The following is an 18,920-nucleotide window of genomic DNA, read 5'->3' as shown; positions in this document are numbered from 1 at the left end:
CTTGGAATCTTGTGCAATATTTTCTCAACCAGATGCTCTTCTAGGGTAGGGGCCATGTTGAGCTCATTATCACAGCCCTGTAGCCCTTAACCCATCATGTGGGTTCAATAGTGATTGAAAGGGACATGAGCTTAGTTGCTTAGGAAGGTTTTATTGGTGCATTAGGATAGATGGGGCAATGGACAGATGGAAGAGATAAAAGTAGCTCTGAAACCTCCCACAAACTAAGGTGAATTTGGCACAAATGGTTTACTGGCTCTGTGTCTTCCTGTTCCTGAGGGTGTCTGTACAGCAGAGCAGCTCAGAGGAGTTTAAGATAGAAAGCACCTTGCAGAAATGTTTTCATTGAGAAAGACCTAAGAGAGAAACACCATGATTAAGAATTGATGTCCAGAGACATGCCAACTGGACTGGTCAGGGCAGGACAAGCCAACCTTGAGGAAGAAGGTGTCTTCTTCCAGTACTGGGCGCTTTATTCTGGGGCTAGGACATTCACAGCTTGTTGCTCTTGAAGTAGGAATATAGCCCCCTGGCTGTGAGGCCTCACTTGCCTTCTGGCCGGGCTGCCTCCTGGCCCTGGGCTGAAGGCATGCCAATGTGCAGGCTGCCCTGGTTCTGCCTTGAGGTCACCATCTCCCTTGTGTGGTCATCCACCCACTCCTGGGTAACCACTGTGGGTTCTCTCTCTCCCTGCCCACCTGTCACAGTACACCTTGGGTGAGTGTTGCTCCAGTCCTGTCTGCCTGTCAGAGTGCTTGCCCCAGCCTGGGTCTGTCCTCCCAGCTTTCTCTCTCCTGCCTCATAGTGGCTCACTTGTGTCCATCTTTGACCACTGCCTGACTGCCTCTGAGTCTGTCCCTCATCTCTATCCCCTATGTGACTTGCAGTCTGGCTCCTGTCCTGTGCCATGGTCTGGGTGTGTCTCTGGGTTTGTGACCCTGCCTGTGTCTGAATGTGTTCTCCTGTCACCATTTCACTTGTTTGGCACCAGTCTTGACCCTGAACCTCAGTCCCTCTGGTCTGGCCATGGGTGGACTCCTGTGGCTGTGTGCCAGGCCTTCCTATCTGACGGCTCCTGTCCTGCTCCATGGCCTGGGCGGCACCTCCCGGTGTCTGAACATGTTCTCCTGTCACTATCTGGCTTGTCTGGCTCCTATCTTGACCCTGGACCTCAGTCCCTCTGGTCTGACCATGGGTGAACTCCTGTGGCTGCGTGCCAGGCCTTCCTATCTGATGGCTCCTGTCCTGCTCCATAGTCTGGGTTGCATCTCTCTGGGTCTGAGTTCCAGTTCCAGTCATTGGGTCACCTGTCTGGTGTGTTCTGTCCTGTTCCCTGGTCTGTGACTGTCTCTCTGACTCCCTCTGTCTGGTCTGGTGACTCTTGGCTTCTCCCACTCTCTGGGTCTGCTGCACATGTCCCCCAGCTTGTGTCTGCTGACTCTCTCTCTCTTGTCTCTGAGATTCAGACTGCCTGTCCTGGCCAAGATCCTGACCATGGGTCTGAGCCCCAATCCCTGCCTGTCCTCTGGAGGCCTGAGTGCTCTGTCCACATTGGCTCCCCTCTCGATGCTGTCCTTCTCTAGCCTGCCCCACTTCAGCTCTCCTGCTCTGTTCTTTCCCCAGCTCTTGTGAGGCCCCAGTGGGAAGGCTCCTAGACTCTTGAGATCCACAAGCCCCAGCAGGACTTTCACTCATTGTCTTGAAACAGGCTTGGGCAACTTTAAACACCAGGACCAGGAATTCCTTGAATTCCACAGTCCCTGTATCATCTTCATCCAGCAGGTGCAGGACTTCATCCACAGTGGCAGGATCATGCGGTTCCTGTGGAGAAGAGGCCAAATCAGCATCTCTCCCTTGAAGAAAGTGTGGTTGGGCCAGTGCACTCAGCTTTCAGGCTTCCCACCCCTGAACGGAGCCCACTTGTGCTGGCCGCACACCACTCACATAGCTACAGCAGCCCTAACATGAAATCACTTTCAGTGTGCAGTCCTGCCCCTCTTGTAAGAGTAGAAAACACCTTTTGTTTTGTATCCTCCATGCCTGGCATAATTTCTGGGCTATAGGAGAACTGGATCAAGATTCAATGAAGAATGAATGAAATGATTGAGCTCATAATGATTCTTTGGGTTGTCCATGGCCCCTGGCACCTGGCATTGAACAGGATTCTCTCCAGCAACCCCAACACCAGGAGAAGCATAGCAGGAACATGGCCCCAAGAGGATTCTGTGAGATCGTCACTGAGGTTCAGGTGTTTTTTGAAAATGGGGTGGGTGGGGTCTGGTGGGACCACACATTGCCCTGAGTATGCATTCTGTTGTGTCTACATTGCTGTCTCTAAGACCATCATCCTGGTTGCTTTAGTTGCAAGCCAAAGACAGGGAGAAACAGGGAAATGCCTCAAGGCCCTGGGTCCGCTTTGCCAGTGGTTGGGGGAGTGGGGAGGGGCTACGGAGTATTCCCCCAGCTGATAATAACCAAACTGCCCTCCAAAACTCATTTCTGTTGTGACCACTCAGCTAATATTTTTGAGCAACTGCAAGACACAGAGCTATGCTTTTAATGAATTCTTATTAATGGATGATCAAATTTCTGATAGACATAAGAAGTAGTTACTATATCAGATTTAAGAAACAGCAGAAAGCAGCAATTACTTTCATTTCTGGAGTATTCAAAGGCTCTGTTTCTCTCTGAGCTGTCCCCTGTGACTCCTTTCACCTTGTTTCCAAATTAGAATTAATTGAAGTCAAAGTATTTTCTCTAAGGACCAGGCCTGTCAACTGCTGTGACTGTCTCTTGTTCTTTTACCTTCCCTCTTTCAGCCTGCACAGCTGCCAGGAGGCCTGGTGGGCCTGGATCCAATGGCTGTCTCCTCAGATTCCTGAGGCAAAGCATCTGCAAGCAAACCTGTTTCCTCTCTCCTCTCTGGCCCTCCCCACCTGGCCGGGCACATCATACCACAATGACATCAGCAAACTCATGTTCTAGGAGCCTTTTTAGCTCCCCCCGGATGAGCACCGTGCAGCTGCCCTCGGTTCTGGCGTAGCGCCTGAAGGCTTCGATGATCCCATTAATGTTTCGCAATAACTGAGGCATCTTTGGACTCAAGCTGGAGAAAGAAACAAAGCCCCCATGGGGGCTCCAAAATCAACCTTAGCGTTTCCTCCTGCTTCTTCCAGGTCTCTTCTTGCATTTTCAGCTCTGCTTCCGGTGTCTCAGTCTGGGTCTTCCCTGCCCTTTCCTACTTAATGGATTTTATGAATGGGAAGGAGGGGCACACCATGGTTAGTGGCAGGCTCCAGAGTCAGGACTTCTATGCTAGCCTCACCACCTACCTGTCAGGTGAGCTAGGACAGGTTGCTTTGCCTTTCCATGCCTTGGTTTACTCATTGTGAAAGGAAGGTAATCCTATCAAGTATGTACTTGATAGGATTATTGTGAAGATTAAAAGGGATAATTCATATAAAGTATTTGGCAGATGCTGGCTTATACTAAGTGGCAGTTATTAAATATCATTATGATATTATTATACACATACCTAATGTTTTTACATCTATGTAGACTACTGCTCACAAAGCATTTCCATATGCATCATCTCTTGTTCTCCTTATTATCTCCACTTTTTTATAGATGAGGAAATAGGTTCAGAGAAGTTAGGAGATTTGCTCAAGGCCCCACAGCTTGGGGGAACCAAGAAACCAAGAACCCGTATCTCCTTAACCCAAATGCAATGAGCCTTCTAGACTGTTCCCCGTGGACAGTCTATCCAGTCAATGGTTGTCTGTTATATGATGTTAGGGTCCTGCTGGGAACACTGACAGGCAATAAATACATATGTAAGTCAACCCCTGCCTTGGGTGGGGCCAAGCAGGAACATCAGGGGCCTGACTCCACCCTTTCTTGCTGCCTTTTGGGTAGGTATTCAGGAAGAGGCTGGGCTACCAGCTATTGGCAATGCTCCAAGTCCTAAGTTCCTCTGAATGTAACTTCTGTCCTCAGCACTGGAACCTGTAAGGGAGGTCAGCCTGCCCATAGGTGTGTGGCTTCTGCCAGCCCACAGTGCTGTTGGCCTGTGAGGAATGGCTCCAAAATGAAGGGAGAGATTTTCCTTCTCGTTAGCCAGGGATCTGGGCATAGCTTAAAGTGAGTCTTGGGTGCAACTGGTTGGGCAAGAGGCAAAGGGACTTGGAGATGCATTAAAGCAGAAGCCTCAGAGACCAGGAGATGGCATTGGAGATGGCAAGTTTCAAATGCAGGGGGAGATAGAAGGCTACAGAAGCTGGGACACTGGGAGAGGGCACCGTGAGATGGGAAGGAGAAGGCATGAAAGAAGGAAGGCCTGGGTGCAGAGGCAGGAGAATGAGGGGAGGCAGGAAGGAGGAAGACTTGGCACTGGGGAAGGTGGGACAATGTGGCCGAAGGTTACAGACCCTAGGTGGGCTCTTCAGGCAGTGTCCTTTCTACCCCCCAGAAGCCAAAAGTTTCAGACAGACTTTGCTTTTGTACATCAAGGTACAAAACTCAGAATATTGTATCTCAACAGAGAAATGAAAAGATCCTGTTTTTTTTTGTTGTTGTTGTTGTTGTTTACCACATGGCAAACCTTAACCTCTGACCTATAAATATTAAAAATAATAAGATGACTTTTTAGTTACACTTCAGATCCCTTCGGGTAAATCTATAAACTCATCTTGCCTAAATATGGCCCTGAGGTGGGGGAGAACCGCCATGTAAGCCCCTTCCCCTGTGAGAAGTTTCAAACCCATTGTCAGGCTGGCAGGAGTAACCTGATTCTGGCCTCACAGACTCTGAGCACAGCAAAGAGGCTTCCAGAACCTTAAGAATAAGACACCTTTGATGTACAGGAAGGCACATGGGTGGTTCTATTGCTGCTGCTAAAACAGGCTTCAGGAGGAGAAGCTGCTGCCAGGCTAGCCACAGGGGAGAAGGAAAGAGGCCCATGGCTTCAGAAGAGCATCCTCTCCCACGTGCACACACCCAGTTTGCCTGAGGCCCAGTCAGAGTGGATACTTTCTGCCCCCAGCTGGCACCTACAGCCTGGATCTGACAGCCTGATTTTATGAGCTCAGATCACCAAGACACTGAGAATGAGAAAGAGGTTCCTCAGGAGGGCACTTACCTAATACACAGGCAGGATGAACAAGTGTCTGTTAGGCGATGTATGGAGTACCAGGTCAGCAGCAGAGGAACCTTTTATAGGGGATTTAATGGAGGCTAGTGTTTTAGATAGGCCATCCCCACCCCATGGGAAGGCTTGATTCATCCAAGGCTTGGCCCAGCCCAGCCCCACTTCCCTTCTTGTCTGTTTTACTTGCTGACACGTGGCTGTGTTGGCTTAATGAGCAGGCCCTCTTACTACACTGGGTGTCTTTCCTGAATCCCTCCCTGGGTCTGTCTCCTCATGTCAGATGTAATGGGCTCTGCAGTGCTCAGCACAAGTTGGGGTTCCCGGTGAACACTCTCCATCTCCATGTGACTGCAAAGTCATGGGACTCCTATTTTTTTTAATACAAACATTTTAAAACATTTCCATCTGTTGAGGGTTACCCTTTCCAAAGTGGCCACTTTGGGAAGCTATACATGTTTTTCTGGCAATGTTGCCATTACTCAGAACATTCTTGGAATTCTTGTTTTGGAATTGCCTTTCATGCCAAATTTATGAGACATGCAAGAAATTCAATTTCATTTCTTTTTGGTTTGGTCTCATTTTTGATTAAAACAAAAAAAGTTAATAGCTGTCCCCAGCCCCGTCCTGTGGGTAGGCAGCATTTTACAGCTGGTGGGAGAAGAGGCTTAAGATAATTAAGTGCAACCCCTTCATTGAAAAGATGGGGAACTCAACTGGTCAACCAATCAGCAAATATTTATGGAAAGCCTGTTCCATTTCAGACATAGGGTCAGGCCTGAGGGAAACAGTGTGGAACAGGATGTCAGCAGTTTCTATTCTTACAGAGTTTGTAGCCTGTCAGTCCCAGGAGAAAGTCCCCAAGAGGTTAACAGTACTGGCAATTACTGCTTGATTTGCTTTGCTTTGATTTAATTTTCATTACCACCTCATTTTGTTGGATCCTCATAACTAAGCCCTTTTATAAATGAAGATACCAAGAACCCTTGGAGAAGTGGTCACTCTGAAGAAGGGATGGGTGCACCAGAGCCTTCAATTTCTGGTCACGTTTCCCCTCTATTACAATGTGGCACTTTACAAACATCAAATTTGTTCTCTGTGGATGAAGAACAACCATCCTTGAGGATGATGAGAAGTAAGCATTCTGAGCTCTGAAGCCAAGTCCCAAATGGGCTTCTAATACACATTTTTGCAGAAAGTACATGGAGCTTCTGGAAAGGCATCTTCGCAGTAACTTGTCTGCATGCAGCCAACAGGAAAGGCAGTGACAGTCGGGATAGGAAGGTGCAGTAAGGGCCGCAGCACAAGCCCCAGTAAGAGGATCAGAGCACAGGGTAAGATGCAGCCTGCAGGAGGGCCATCTGCATGGAGAGGGGCTGGCTCCAGTCCCTGGTGAGATACCCCATCCCAGAGGTTGCTATGGTAAACTGGTCAGTTCAGAGAAGGCCAGTGTGAGAGGGAGGTTGGGGAATAAGAGGAGGTCCTGCAGATTAGACCTTCCTGCTGTGAGTGGTGTGCTAAGCCTTATCTGAAGGGGCTTTGAGCCTCCAGAAAGGTTTGGGAACTAAGGGAAAGTAAGTTTGGGAAGTAACAAGCCCAGGTACTTTGTCTATGAGGTAACTCTGAGGTAGGTATCATTACATCCAATTTACTGATGAAGAAACTGAGATACAGAGAGGTTAAGTAAACTACACAAGGTCACATACCTAGAAAGTGATAGAATTAAATTTGAACTTAGGTCTGCCTGCCTCCAAAGCCTGTGTCTTTCCATGGGCAGGACTGAGCCTCGGGAGGTGGCTGGCATGGGTGGTTGGGGCTGGGGGAGATGAGGGCGTGTGAGGGATGGGACTGACAGTCTCTGAGGATGTAAAAACGTTAGTTTGTGAAGTTTGTGAAGAATTATTACAAATGAGTGGCTTTACTTAGTAGTCACATCCCTTGGGTCTGCCAGGAACCTTGTCCGAAGTTGAATCAAACTCTTATCCTATGTTCACTTTGCCTTGCAATAAACAGAAATATCTCAACAAAACAAATTCAGTTTTGTAGTTTTGTACTTTGATTCCTTCTTACACACTCACTCAGAAATCATTACTGATGTTCACTTGATTTATTTCTACAAGCACCTAAAAGCCTATCTTTGCTACATTTAGTGGGCTACAAATGGAGAATAAAACTCTGCTTCCCAGGGAATCAGTCTAGCCGGGAGAACAGACCATGAACACCCCAAAGAATTATTTAATAATGGAAGACAAGATGTTGTAAAATGTAAATCTGTAAAACCAGATACCTTCACCTGACCCTGGATCACAAAATGGTGACATGGGATAGGGGACTGGAAGTGGGGAATGATTGGAGGGTGGCCATTTGAGTCTCCTCCAAAAAGCTGAAGATAGAAAAATGCCATAATCTTGGGTTTCACCCTCAGAAAAGAACAAAAACAGGTCTGAAAGCCAGAGAGCATTGCCTGCAGTATCACGTGTGGTGAGAGAAGTCACCTGTCCATGTACTGCCTACACATCCTAAATGAGGCGCAGGATGAGGGCACAGCTATCGGAGAGAAAAAGAACAGTGGACGGTTCTGGGCCTCCTTATTCTTTCTCTGCCCCAAATGTGGTCTCTTCTCCCAAACCCACCCCACCTAGGTCCTGGTCAGAGCATCCTGGAAGCCCAGATGCCCAAGTTCAACCCCAGATATGGCAGGGATGATTAGGCAGATACCTGAGTCGTGCCTGTTGACACAGTTTGCAGTGTCTTAGTGAGTATCTATTACACATTCTGGGCCTAATCCCCAACCTGACAGGTGGTGTTGATCCCACTGTGTCTCTGAGTCCTATGCAGACAGTAAGCATGTGACTAATAATGTCATTACCATTAGCCAGGAAAGCTGGAAGCTGTCATTTGAAAGGGAGTCTGAATTTCCCAGAGCTAGGTGTTCAACCCAAAGACAGAGCTTCTAGAACAAGCAAACCAGAAGGTTCCAACCTCCTTCCCATTGAGAAAAAGGAGAAATATCATGGGAGGTGGGGGAGTTTTTCCTTTTTATGCCTCATCAGTGCTCAGAAGTCTGCACAGGTCTGGTGGTACCAAAGGTTTGCTGACTTAAATGTAATGGGAATAGGCAAGACACTTCCCAGCATGTCTTTATTTCTGTCATAATTTCTGGTCAAAATTTGGACCTGCCTAGAGGCCAGAAAACTCCCTTTCCCTGCCTTGCTGATATGCTTACAGGGTGCTGGCATCTGAGCAGTGTGCCTAGCCACCAGACACATCCACATGGGACTCTAATTCAGAAGTGAGGGGTGTGAAGAAGTAGGCACACACAGAGAGGTCTGTGATAAACTGAAGCCTTTGGATCTGAGGGTGATGCAGGACAGTGGGGTCTTTCCTGGAATAATCCTATAGCCTGATTTGGGCTTTTGTTCTTGTTTGGCAGCCTCTAAATTCAACCCCCTAGTCCTAAAGTGGTTCTACTTGCTTTCACGTAGGCCTTCTAGTCCATGGTTTAGTGCAATGCCATTTCATCATGTTTAGGAAAATATTTTCTTTAACAGGTGGGGTTTTTTCCCCTAGTTATTTAACCATGTTTAAAGATTTCAAGATATAATACCCTAAGTTTAGTCAGGAAATATGAAATAAATGTAATGTCAAGCATATTCATGTAATAGAATTCCATACAGCAGTGAAAATGAAAAACTGTTATATATAGCAACATGGGTGACTCTGACATAAATTTCAACAAAAAAAGTCAGTCACACAATCTACATGGTAGGAGTCCATTTATAGAAAATTAAAGCGACAGCAAAACCAAACCATGGTGTTACACGTGAGAATATTAACTCTGGAGAGGCATTAGCCTAGCTTCTGTTTCTACAGGAAATCCCAGGACCAAACTGGGGCAAAGCTTCAAGGTAGCTTTCATCAGGATGAACCGGATTTGTGCTGGTCTCCCTACAAGCCCCACAAACCTGTCTGTGCTGGCCTCCCCTGGGGTTGGTCAACTTTGAACTATTTCCTCCTTCATTGATCAAAGTGCCTATCCCTCCCAGGGAGGTAGCCAGGATTAAAAGGTGATGACAGGGTGTTCTGAGCACACTGCATGATAAAAGGACACTGAGGGTATACAAAGGTGAAAGCCATTAAGAGTTAGTTGGTTTTGGGGCCTGGAAATACAGTCCTAATTTAACGGGAAGAGGGTGAGATGTGGTGTGCTGTGGACCTGAGGTCATTCTAGGGGCTGTTGGCTATTGGCAAATGTCACATTCATTGTCTTCAGACCACTGTGTTGTTAGGAAGACAAGAAGGCACACAAGCATGTTCTTATCTCTGAGAGCAGAAAGGACCAGCATGGCCCCACTGCTTCACTGGCTCCCTGGCTTCACTTACTTGCTGAGCCCCTGTTTCCTTATTTATAAACTAGTGACAACCTCTGTTTGTGCCACTTGGTTATTATGAATTAACAATACACATCCAGTGTAGAAGTGCCTTCTAAACTGATGAAGTCTAAAACCTTCATGGAGCATTATTATCGTTGTCATATGAAGTAGTAATGAGTAGTCCTTTTGAATATGGACAAAAGGAATGTACACAAAATTACTGCTCAGGTGGATCACTTATTCTGCCCTTTTAAAAAGCTCTAATCTATAAATAATGGATAACGCATACACCTTGGAAAATCCAAAAATAGAGATTAGAAAAAACACAGGGGGTGATTATTCCCTAATGAAGGTATGTTTATTTTTCCACAAAAGGATTTACCACAGACTTCCTTCACTTACCTTTGTATCAGTTTATACATTATTAACTATTTCAGATCAAATGTAGATAAAACTAACATTTATTTAACATTATATTAACATTATTTGCAAGTCAATCCAAAGTAAGTGTATGCAACAGGAGGAAATGATATTCAACTTACACAACTTTTGTAGGGCAAAAGCGACATGGCCTTGCAGTGAGCCTGACTCCAGTTCTTAGCATGTAGAGCTGCTGTGGGGTTCTCTGGGGCAGTGACAAACCGTCTGGTGCCCGGTCCTCCCACCTGAGTCCTAAGAACCTGCTTTCACTCCCTGGTTCCAGAACTGAAGGCTTTCAATGCCTGGTAGCCTTTGCCATAATTGTGAGGGTCCTATGAGTCCACGTACATGCCCATCATTGCTGCATAAGGAATTCCTATCCGGCACATGTGTGTCCTCTTGTTTTCTAAATATGTTCTGGCCAAGTGACCAGGACAGAAGTCACTTTCTTCTAAGCATACCAGTGTGGAGACCCTCACCCACCATCTATGGGAACTGGTCGTGGGCAAGGCCTAAGGCCTGCAAGGCTGGATAGTGGCAGCAGCGACTCTAGGGAGCAGTCACCAGAGCCAAGATCCACCAGCTCAGGACTGAGCACCGACTGTGTGCTGGTCACTATGCTATGGTGACTCCCAACACCCACTATCTTAACCTCTCACAAACTCTGTAAGCTTCTTCTTCGTATTCCCATATTCCATAGGATGCACCTGAGTTTCAAAGAGGGGACATGGACAAAGTCACACAGTTTTGGGTGGAGATAGGACTGATCCTATGAGTTTTTATTCCTGGCTCAGTAGGCCTCTCACCACACAGCTGCCTCCACGGAGGGCTGGGAGAAGATGGGAACCTAAATGCCCTGAATAGGAAGTCATGTGTTTTTGTTAGCCTGAGGCCTCTTCCACAACCCCCTGAGTTGTGTGGGAACAAGGAATTAGGAGAAAGGTCATGTTGAGGAATACTGGCATGTGTCAAGGTGGCCCCATGGGAGGGCAAATCCTCAGAAGCAGCTTGCTGAGGTGTGGGCATGGTGATATCATGTGGGATCACAGGTGACAGTTTTAGCCTCTTCCTTTGCTGTCACCAACCAAGAATTTGGGCCTCCCTGCTTGCTTATGCATTTCTCTCTTCTTAGCCCTTGGACAGGCATGACATTTTGTTGTTGTTAAATGGAGAACAAGGGCTTTGCTGGCCAACCTACCCTAGGATATATCCTGGCTCTACCACTTATGAGCTCAGTGACTTAGGACAAATCCCTTAACTTCTCTGAAATTTGGCCTCTTCTCTAAAAATGGAGCTTATATAATGCAATGCCTCTTCTATGGATGGTTTATAGATTAAATAAAATAATGAGTCAAACATTTTTCATGGAGACTGGTAAAAAAAAGTAGGCTGTCAATAGATAATAGGGGTCTGATGTCAGTCATGAAGATGGGTCAAGAACATGTTGATAACAGAACACCTGCTACTCAGGATTGGGCTCAAGGCCTTTAAACAACAGGGACTGATGTGATTAAACAGAAAAACCAGAGGTTCCTATGGTCATGAGGGAGGTCTTTAATAACTACTAGAACATAACACAGTTGAATTATGAGTGTGTGTGTGTGTGCATGTGTGCCCATCTGTAGAAGATAAATCTTAAGTTTCAACATGAATTTCACTGTTCAGTAGAAAAATGGGACTAGAAGTAGTTTGAACTACAAGTTGATGAAAATTCTGAACTTCGGGCAATTGTAAATAGAAAGCCAGAACATTCTTTTAATTTCTATAACAACTGTGGCACAAGGATGTGACATTTTGGAGGTATGTTGATGAAGAAGTTCAGCGGGTGACGCAGAACCAGAATAGCACAAGAGGGAAACCCAAAGAGGACCACACCTGCATGGTTCACTCATTCCTCAGTGAGGAGGGAATCCATTTAACCCTGGAAGCACTCTGTAAGTTGTTTTGTAATTTGTTGCAAATGTAATTTTGCTTACGTTAATATTTTTGTCAAAGTTCAAATCATTTATACAATAATGTGGGTTCCATCTTCATAATAAGCCATTTTGCTGTCTATTCCTAAGATCTGAGTTAAAAGAAGCCCTGTGTGTTTTCTTACTGGAGTCCTGAGCATTGAGTGGGGCCCCTTGGCCTCTGCCTTGTAGATTTGGTGCCCAGACCTGCAGTCTATATCTTGCCCAGGGGTTGTTTCTGTCTGGATGTGCCATTTGGGAGGAACGCCCCTCCCAAAATGCAGCTTCCACTCAGCTTGTCTCTCTTTGATCCTGCTGCCATGTGTGTAAAACTAAACATAAAACCCTGCAAGGTGTGAGGTAAAGTCCTCAAGGTAAACCATCAGGGAAGCACCAACTCTGCTCCACCATGAAGGGGAGTGCTTTTCCTTTGTTTCTCAGATGAGAAAGGCTGTGTTCTTACACACTTCCAGGCACTAATAATCCCTCTGACTGGTTGTTTTGAGCATAATAATAACTGTTCCTACAGATAATAAAGAGGATATGGACACCGATAATTACAGGCTAGCTCACCACTTCCTGGGGGGCTGTGTAGATGGTTGTGTGTCAGAATCATTCTCACTAGTTTCTTCACGTGGTCTATATATCAGCTGGCGTTCTCCAGAGAAACAGCCAATTGAGAGTGTTTATGTTAAGGAAATGGCTATTTCCCCCACAATTGCTGGGGTTGGCAAGTCTGAAATTCACAGGGCTGATCAGCAGGCTGAAAACTCTGTCAAGAGTTGATGCTGTAGTCTTGAATCCAAAGGCAGTCTGGGGGGAGAATTCCCTTTCCCTTGGGGGAACCCCAGTCCTTTTCTCTTAAGGCCATTAACTGATTAGATGAGGCCTACCCACATTGTGGAGAGTAATTTGTTTTATTCAAAATCTACTGATTTAAATGCCAATGACATCTAAAAAATACCTTCACAGTAACATCTAGACTGATGTTTGACCAAACGACTGGGCACCATGGCCTAGCTAAGGTGACATATTAAAATAACTTTCACAGCCTAGGTACTCTGTTCCCCAATCCTGGTTTTTTGAAGTTTAGAGTCCCCCCTACTCCCAGTTTCTTAGTAAATCATTGTTCTCATATCTTGGTCTGGACCTTTATTCCATATTTTTCTTCCCAAGACATTTGCATCAAATTTCTTTAATTTTAATTAAGCAATATACTTTTTCTTATTAAAAGTACTACAAATACATGAAAGAAAATTTAGAAAATTAAGATATCAAAAGGAAGAACAAACATTACTGTGACACCACCCAGCAGAACCAATCATTAGATTATACATCCTTCCAGTCATTTTTCCATGTGCATACATAAGCAATGACAATAATGGCTAACACATATCTTACTATGTTCCAGTTATTAACTCATTCAGTCCTTTCAGCTTCAGAGAGGTAGTTTCCATTATTATTTTTATATTCAGATGAGGAATACAAGGTGCAGAGAAGTTAAGTGACTTGCTCAAGGCCACAGAGCCTGTGAAGGGCAATTTCAGGCACCCAGTTTGTGGATGGCGAGGATGAGAATGAAGGGTTCTAGGGGTCCTGGCACCTGCAGTGCCAGCTCTCTTCCCAGGTTTGTATCTGTCATTCCACTGTTTCCCCTACAAACACAATCAGTGTCTTCAGGTAGGGGGAAAAAAGCCCTCTGGCTCTGGAATGTGGCTTTTAACTATTTCATTATGGTGCCCCTGTATACAGATTTTTTTACAGTATACAGATTATTGTAAATACAATACTATTTATTTTTACTTGATTTTTACAAGTACCTTTTTAAAAGGCACAAAATAATCTTCAAGTTTTGTGTGTCATATTTAGTGGTAGCAAGGAATTCCACTGAATGAGACACCGGTTCTTATATAATCATACCTCTCTTAGCAACTTACATTGCCTCTTGTTTTTCTTGTGTTAAACATACAACATGAATATTCTTAAACATATATTTTTGTATGTATTTATAAATTTTTCCTTAATAAATATCTAGAAATGAAATTGAGGAGTCAAAGAACATCAGTAACTTTAAGTTAACCACAGACCAAACTATTCTCTCAAAAGGTGGTCACAATTTACACTTCCATCAATATTTAGCCCCTAAAAGTCACCAATATTTTATGATTTAAAAGAGTTCCTACTCTAATTGATGGTATTTGGGTGCAGTGATTTGAATTCCTTTTACTGATTGTAGTGAGGACATGTTTTTTCTTCATGTGTTTATTGGTGATTTGTATCTTATATATACATTTTTGGTTCACTTCCTTTGTCTCCTTTTTAGAGATGGAAAACTAGTCTTCCAAACTAAACTCTTTTATTTTGCAAATTACTTTTGAATTTAAAAAAAAATTTCCAGTGATGATTTTCTGTTTTTTATTATGTTATATTAGTCACCATACAGTACATCATTAGTTTTTGATGTAGTGTTCCATGATTCATTGTTTGTGTATAACACCCAGTGCTCCATGCAATATGTGCCCTCCTTAATACCCATCACCAGGCTAACCCATCACCCCACCCCCTCCCCTTTAAAACCCTCAGTTTGTTTCCTGGAGTCCATTGTCTCTAATGGTTCATCTCCCCCTCTGATTTCTCCATCTTCATTTTTCCCTTCCTTCTCCTAATGTCCTCCATGCTATTCCTTATGTTCCACATATGAGTGAAACCATATAATTGACTTTCTCTGCTTGACTTATTTCACTTAGCATAATCTCCTCCAGTCCCATCCATGTTGATGCAAAAGTTGGGTATTCATCCTTTCTGATGGCTGAGTAATATTCCATTGTATATATGGATCACATCTTCTTTATCCATTCATCTGTTGAAGGGCATTTTGGCTCTTTCCACAGTTTGGCTATTGTGGACATTGCTGCTATGAACATTGGGGTGCGTGTGGCCCTTCTTTTTTTTAATTTAATTTTATTATGTTATCTTATCACCATGCATTATATCATTAATTTTTGATGTAGTGTTCCATGATTCATTGTTTGCGTATAACACCCAGTACTCCATTCAATATGTGCCCTCCTTAATACCCATTACCAGGCTAGCCTATCCCCCAAACCCCCTTCCCTGTAGAACCCTCAGTTTGTTTCTCAGAGTCCATAGTCTCTCATGGTTCCTCTCCCCCTCTGATTTCCACCCCTTCATTTTCCCCTTCCTATTACCTTTTTTTTTCTTTGACATATAATATATTATTTGTTTCAGAAGTACAGGTCTGTGATTCATCAGTCTTGCACAATTCACAGCACTCACCATAGCACATACTCTCCCCAATGTCTATCACCCGCCACCCCATCCCTCCCACCCCCCACCACTCCAGCAACCCTCAGTTTGTTTCCTGAGATTAAGAATTCCTCATATCAGAGAGATCCTATGATACATGTCTTTCTCTGATTGACTTATTTCACTTAGCACAATACCCTCTAGTTCTATCCACATCATTGCAAATGGCAAGATTTCATTTTTTTTTGATGGCTGCATAATATTTCATTGTATATATATACCACATCTTCTTTTTCCATTCATCTGTTGATGGACATCTCGGCTCTTTCCATAGCTTGGCTGTTATGGAAATTGCTGCTATAAATACTGGGGTGCACTTACACCTTCAGATCACTACATTTGTATCTTTGGGGTAAATACCCCGTACTGCAATTGCTGGGTCATATGGTAGATTTATTTTCAACTTTCTGAAGAACCTCCATACTGCTTTCCAGAGTGGCTGCACCAGCTTGCATTCTCACCAACAGTGTAAGAGGGTTCCCCTTTCTCCACATCCTTGCCAACATCTGTGGTTTCCTGACTTGTTAATTTTAGCCATTTTGACTGGAGTGTGGTGGTATCTCATTGAAGTTTTGATTTGGATTTCCCTGATGCCAAGCAATGTTGAGCATTTTCATGTGTCTGTTGACCATTTGGGTGTCTTCTTTAGAAAAACGTCTGTTCCTGTCTTCTGCCCATTTCTTTCTCTTTTTTTTAATTTTATTATGTTATCTTAATTACCATACATTATATCATTAGTTTTTGATGTAGTGTTCCATGATTCATTGTTTGCGTATAACACCTAGTGCTCTGTTCAGTACATGCCCTCTTTTTTTTTGAAAAGGTAGACTTTTAATAACGGCTTTTATCACCAGGTTAAGTCATGCAGTTACAAAGTAGTTAGAAACTTCTGAAAGGATATTGTTTAGAAAAAAAAAAAGGCTCATTCTTACATAAGTAACATCTAGTACTTCACTGGGACACTACTGTTCAAAAGGCCCTGGCGAAATAACTCCCAAACAAAACACTCAACCCAAGGTTGTTTCCAGCCCAGTGGTAATGAAGCTGTGTGCAGAATTCAGGCCTCTCAAAGAGGACACCAAGTCAGGCCAAGTCGGGGCCATTGGCAGGGCTTGGAGCCACCAGCTAGACTCCAAAGTGGGAGCCCAAGTGGTTTTTTTCTGGGACACTCTACTTGAATTATTGTTCAATTAGACAACACAGTAGATCTTCAAAGGAGAACAATTAATTAACATGATAAGGAGGTCACTGCACTCTTTGGACTATATGTCATAATTGCAGTTAGTAAATTCTGACAGTCTTAATAAAAATAGCCTCCACCATTTGCAGGTATGAGGATAACTTAATTCTCCATCGGACATTTTATTTTTGCTGGACAACAATACATGATTGATACGCTATAAATGATACTGTTTTATATTATAAAAATACTAGCTTTTTTTCATTTATTATGTTTATAGGCATTCACTGCTTGAGTCAAGGTTAGGCTTGGTAAGTGATTAAAGGCAATTTTATTACAGCAGCATCTACTTATTTTATTCTAAGTGAATAAAATGCATAAAGAGAAACAGTTTTATTTTTGTTGCAATCTGTGAAATTGAGTTTTTTTGCTGATGTAAAATACCAGTAACTCACTTGAGGACCATGCCACCTTCTGAAAATGCTCACATCTGATGCCTTAGAGCGTGTCTGACTCGTCCAGAGCTGAAGCGGTCAGTAGCTGGCTGCTCCTGGGCAACGGGTGTGTTCCTGGCCCCAGCTCTGACCACACTCAAAGCGGCCACGGAACAAAGCAGCACAGACAGACGGAAGAGGCCTTTCATTTAATGGCAAAATATCCAAATGGCCCTCTGGCATAGGTAATTTCTACTTTCATATTCATCAGCTTGTACATGATCCCCCAACCTTAATTTCTTTTTTCTCAAAGGGGCTGATTTGGACTGACTTGTTGAGAATGATGTCCATTATCTAGTAAGTTGAGAGAGAAAGAGAGATTTCTGTGGTTACATGTAAACTTGTGAAGAGTCTGCAGATGAAGAGGGGAAGAGGGCAGTGAAGAGGTCAGCCACAATCCGTCCATGTGAAGGTCACACCAGCTTCATTGTACACCTTGAAAACTTTCTCAATGGCGTTGACATACACGGCCATTCTCAGATCCAAACCCAGGTTGTACTTCATGGTCGTGTGCATGATTTGCCTGGCAGAGTGCTCCATGGTATAAGCTAAGCTAGAGTGCACGATGTCTTTCTCGGAGGCATCCGATATCCTGTCTTGGAACTCTGCTGTGGGTACAACGGGAATAGTGCCACCATGTTTCCCAAGTTTTCTTTCTAAGCTCTCTTGAACAGACATGAGGAAGTGGTAGTTAGAATCCCTTTCATATTTGAAGGTCAAACGGCCGTAGCTGACATGATTTAGATTCTTCAGCCACTCGAAGTAAGATACTGTCACTCCTCCAGCATTCAAGTAGAGATCTGGAATCACCATAATGTTCCTCTCCAGGAAGATCTTATCAGCCTCTGGAGTTGTCGGCCCATTGGCACCCTCGGCAATGATATTGGCTTTGACTCTGGGTGCATTGGACTTGGTCAGCTGCTTTTCACTGGCAGCAGGGATCAGGATGTCACAGTCAGCTTCCAAGATGCTCCCTTCATAGGGCTTTGCCTTGGGGAAGCCCAGGATTGATCCATGTTGCAATTTGAAGTCTTCCAGTTCCTTTGGGTCAATACCATCTGGATTCCCTATGCTCCCATCAGATTCACCAACACCAACACATTTAGCACCAAAACGATGTAAATATCTCATAGAGTGCAGACCTACATTACCAAATCCCTGAACAATGAATGTTTTATCTCCAAACCCTGGTGTCATTCCTAAAAAAATCATGTAAGAAGCTTCGTTGATGAAATTTTCAAGCCCATGGAAGACTCTCCAGCCAGTAGCAGAGATCCGCCTATGGATTCTGCCCTGACTGATGGGCTTACCGGTAACACAGGCATGGGCATTAATATCATAGTGCCCTATGGTGCTGGCATAGGTGTCAGCAATCCAGGACATCTCCCACTCGCCTGTGCTCATGTCTGGGGCAGGCACATTAATGCCAGGACCAATAAAGCCCTTCTTTGCCAGCTCCATGGTAAACCTCCTTGTGATCTTTTCCAATTCATTATCAGTATAGTTCTTGGGATTGATCTTAGCACCAGCCTGGGCACACCCAAATGGCACATCAACCACTGCACACTTGTATGTCATCAAAGAAGCCAGAGCCTTCACTTCATCCACACTCACATCAGTGCTGTAATGGATACCTCCCTTGCAGGGCGTGTGGTGCTGGCTGTGCTGGGCCCGGTAGCCTTCGATGACCTCCCAGGAGCCATCGTGGGGCCGGATGGGGAAGCTCAGGCTCAGCACATGGTTGCAGGGCTTGATGATCCGCAGGATGCCGTGCACCCGGTCTTGAGGTCTGCTCCTCGCTCTCCCGGGTCTTGAGGTCCTCCACCAGCTTGTCCTCCACGATGCTGGCCCCGTGGTCGAAGAAGCCCTCCACCATCTTGAAGAAGTTGGGGTCGTCCTCGCGGTCGGCCGCCGCCTCGCTGTAGTGTCGCCGGGTGGGCGGTGCGAGCCCTGCCTACGGGGCAGCGACCACGGCGGCGATGGCGTGCTGCCCGCAGGGCCAGCCCAGCAGCGCTGCCGAGTTGGCCAACA

At 44.8% G+C, this 18,920-nt stretch overlaps 2 protein-coding genes across 2 annotated transcripts; both read right to left on the bottom strand.

Annotated features, from left to right (window-relative positions):
• Window positions 1-492: 492 nt before the first annotated feature.
• Window positions 493-5,281, bottom strand: CRNN (cornulin). The gene is given in 3 exon segments (XM_028088403.2): window positions 493-1,821; window positions 2,956-3,136; window positions 5,145-5,281. Coding segments are annotated over 3 exon segments (1,647 nt in total).
• An 11,995-nt stretch (window positions 5,282-17,276) lies between these two features.
• LOC114197375 (glutamate dehydrogenase 1, mitochondrial-like) lies at window positions 17,277-18,611 on the bottom strand. Its single transcript, XM_028088407.2, has one exon. It carries the CDS (start codon window positions 18,465-18,467, stop codon window positions 17,277-17,279), a length of 1,191 nt encoding a protein of 396 aa, XP_027944208.2. The 5' UTR covers window positions 18,468-18,611.
• Between the last annotated feature and the right edge of the window lie 309 nt (window positions 18,612-18,920).

This window comes from Eumetopias jubatus, unplaced genomic scaffold, assembly GCF_037043125.1.
Source record: "Eumetopias jubatus isolate StellerSeaLion01/CBP00866 unplaced genomic scaffold, mEumJub1_p1.0 scaffold_4, whole genome shotgun sequence".
In the NCBI taxonomy this organism is placed as follows: Eukaryota; Metazoa; Chordata; class Mammalia; order Carnivora; family Otariidae; genus Eumetopias; species Eumetopias jubatus.
Note: the sequence above shows the minus strand (reverse complement) of the source record. Positions and strands in the feature narration are given on the sequence as shown.

Coding starts and splice junctions, on each gene's coding strand:
- LOC114197375 (XM_028088407.2), bottom strand. CDS start 18,467: ATGACATACAAGTGTGCAGTGGTTGATGTGCCATTTGGGTGTGCCCAG.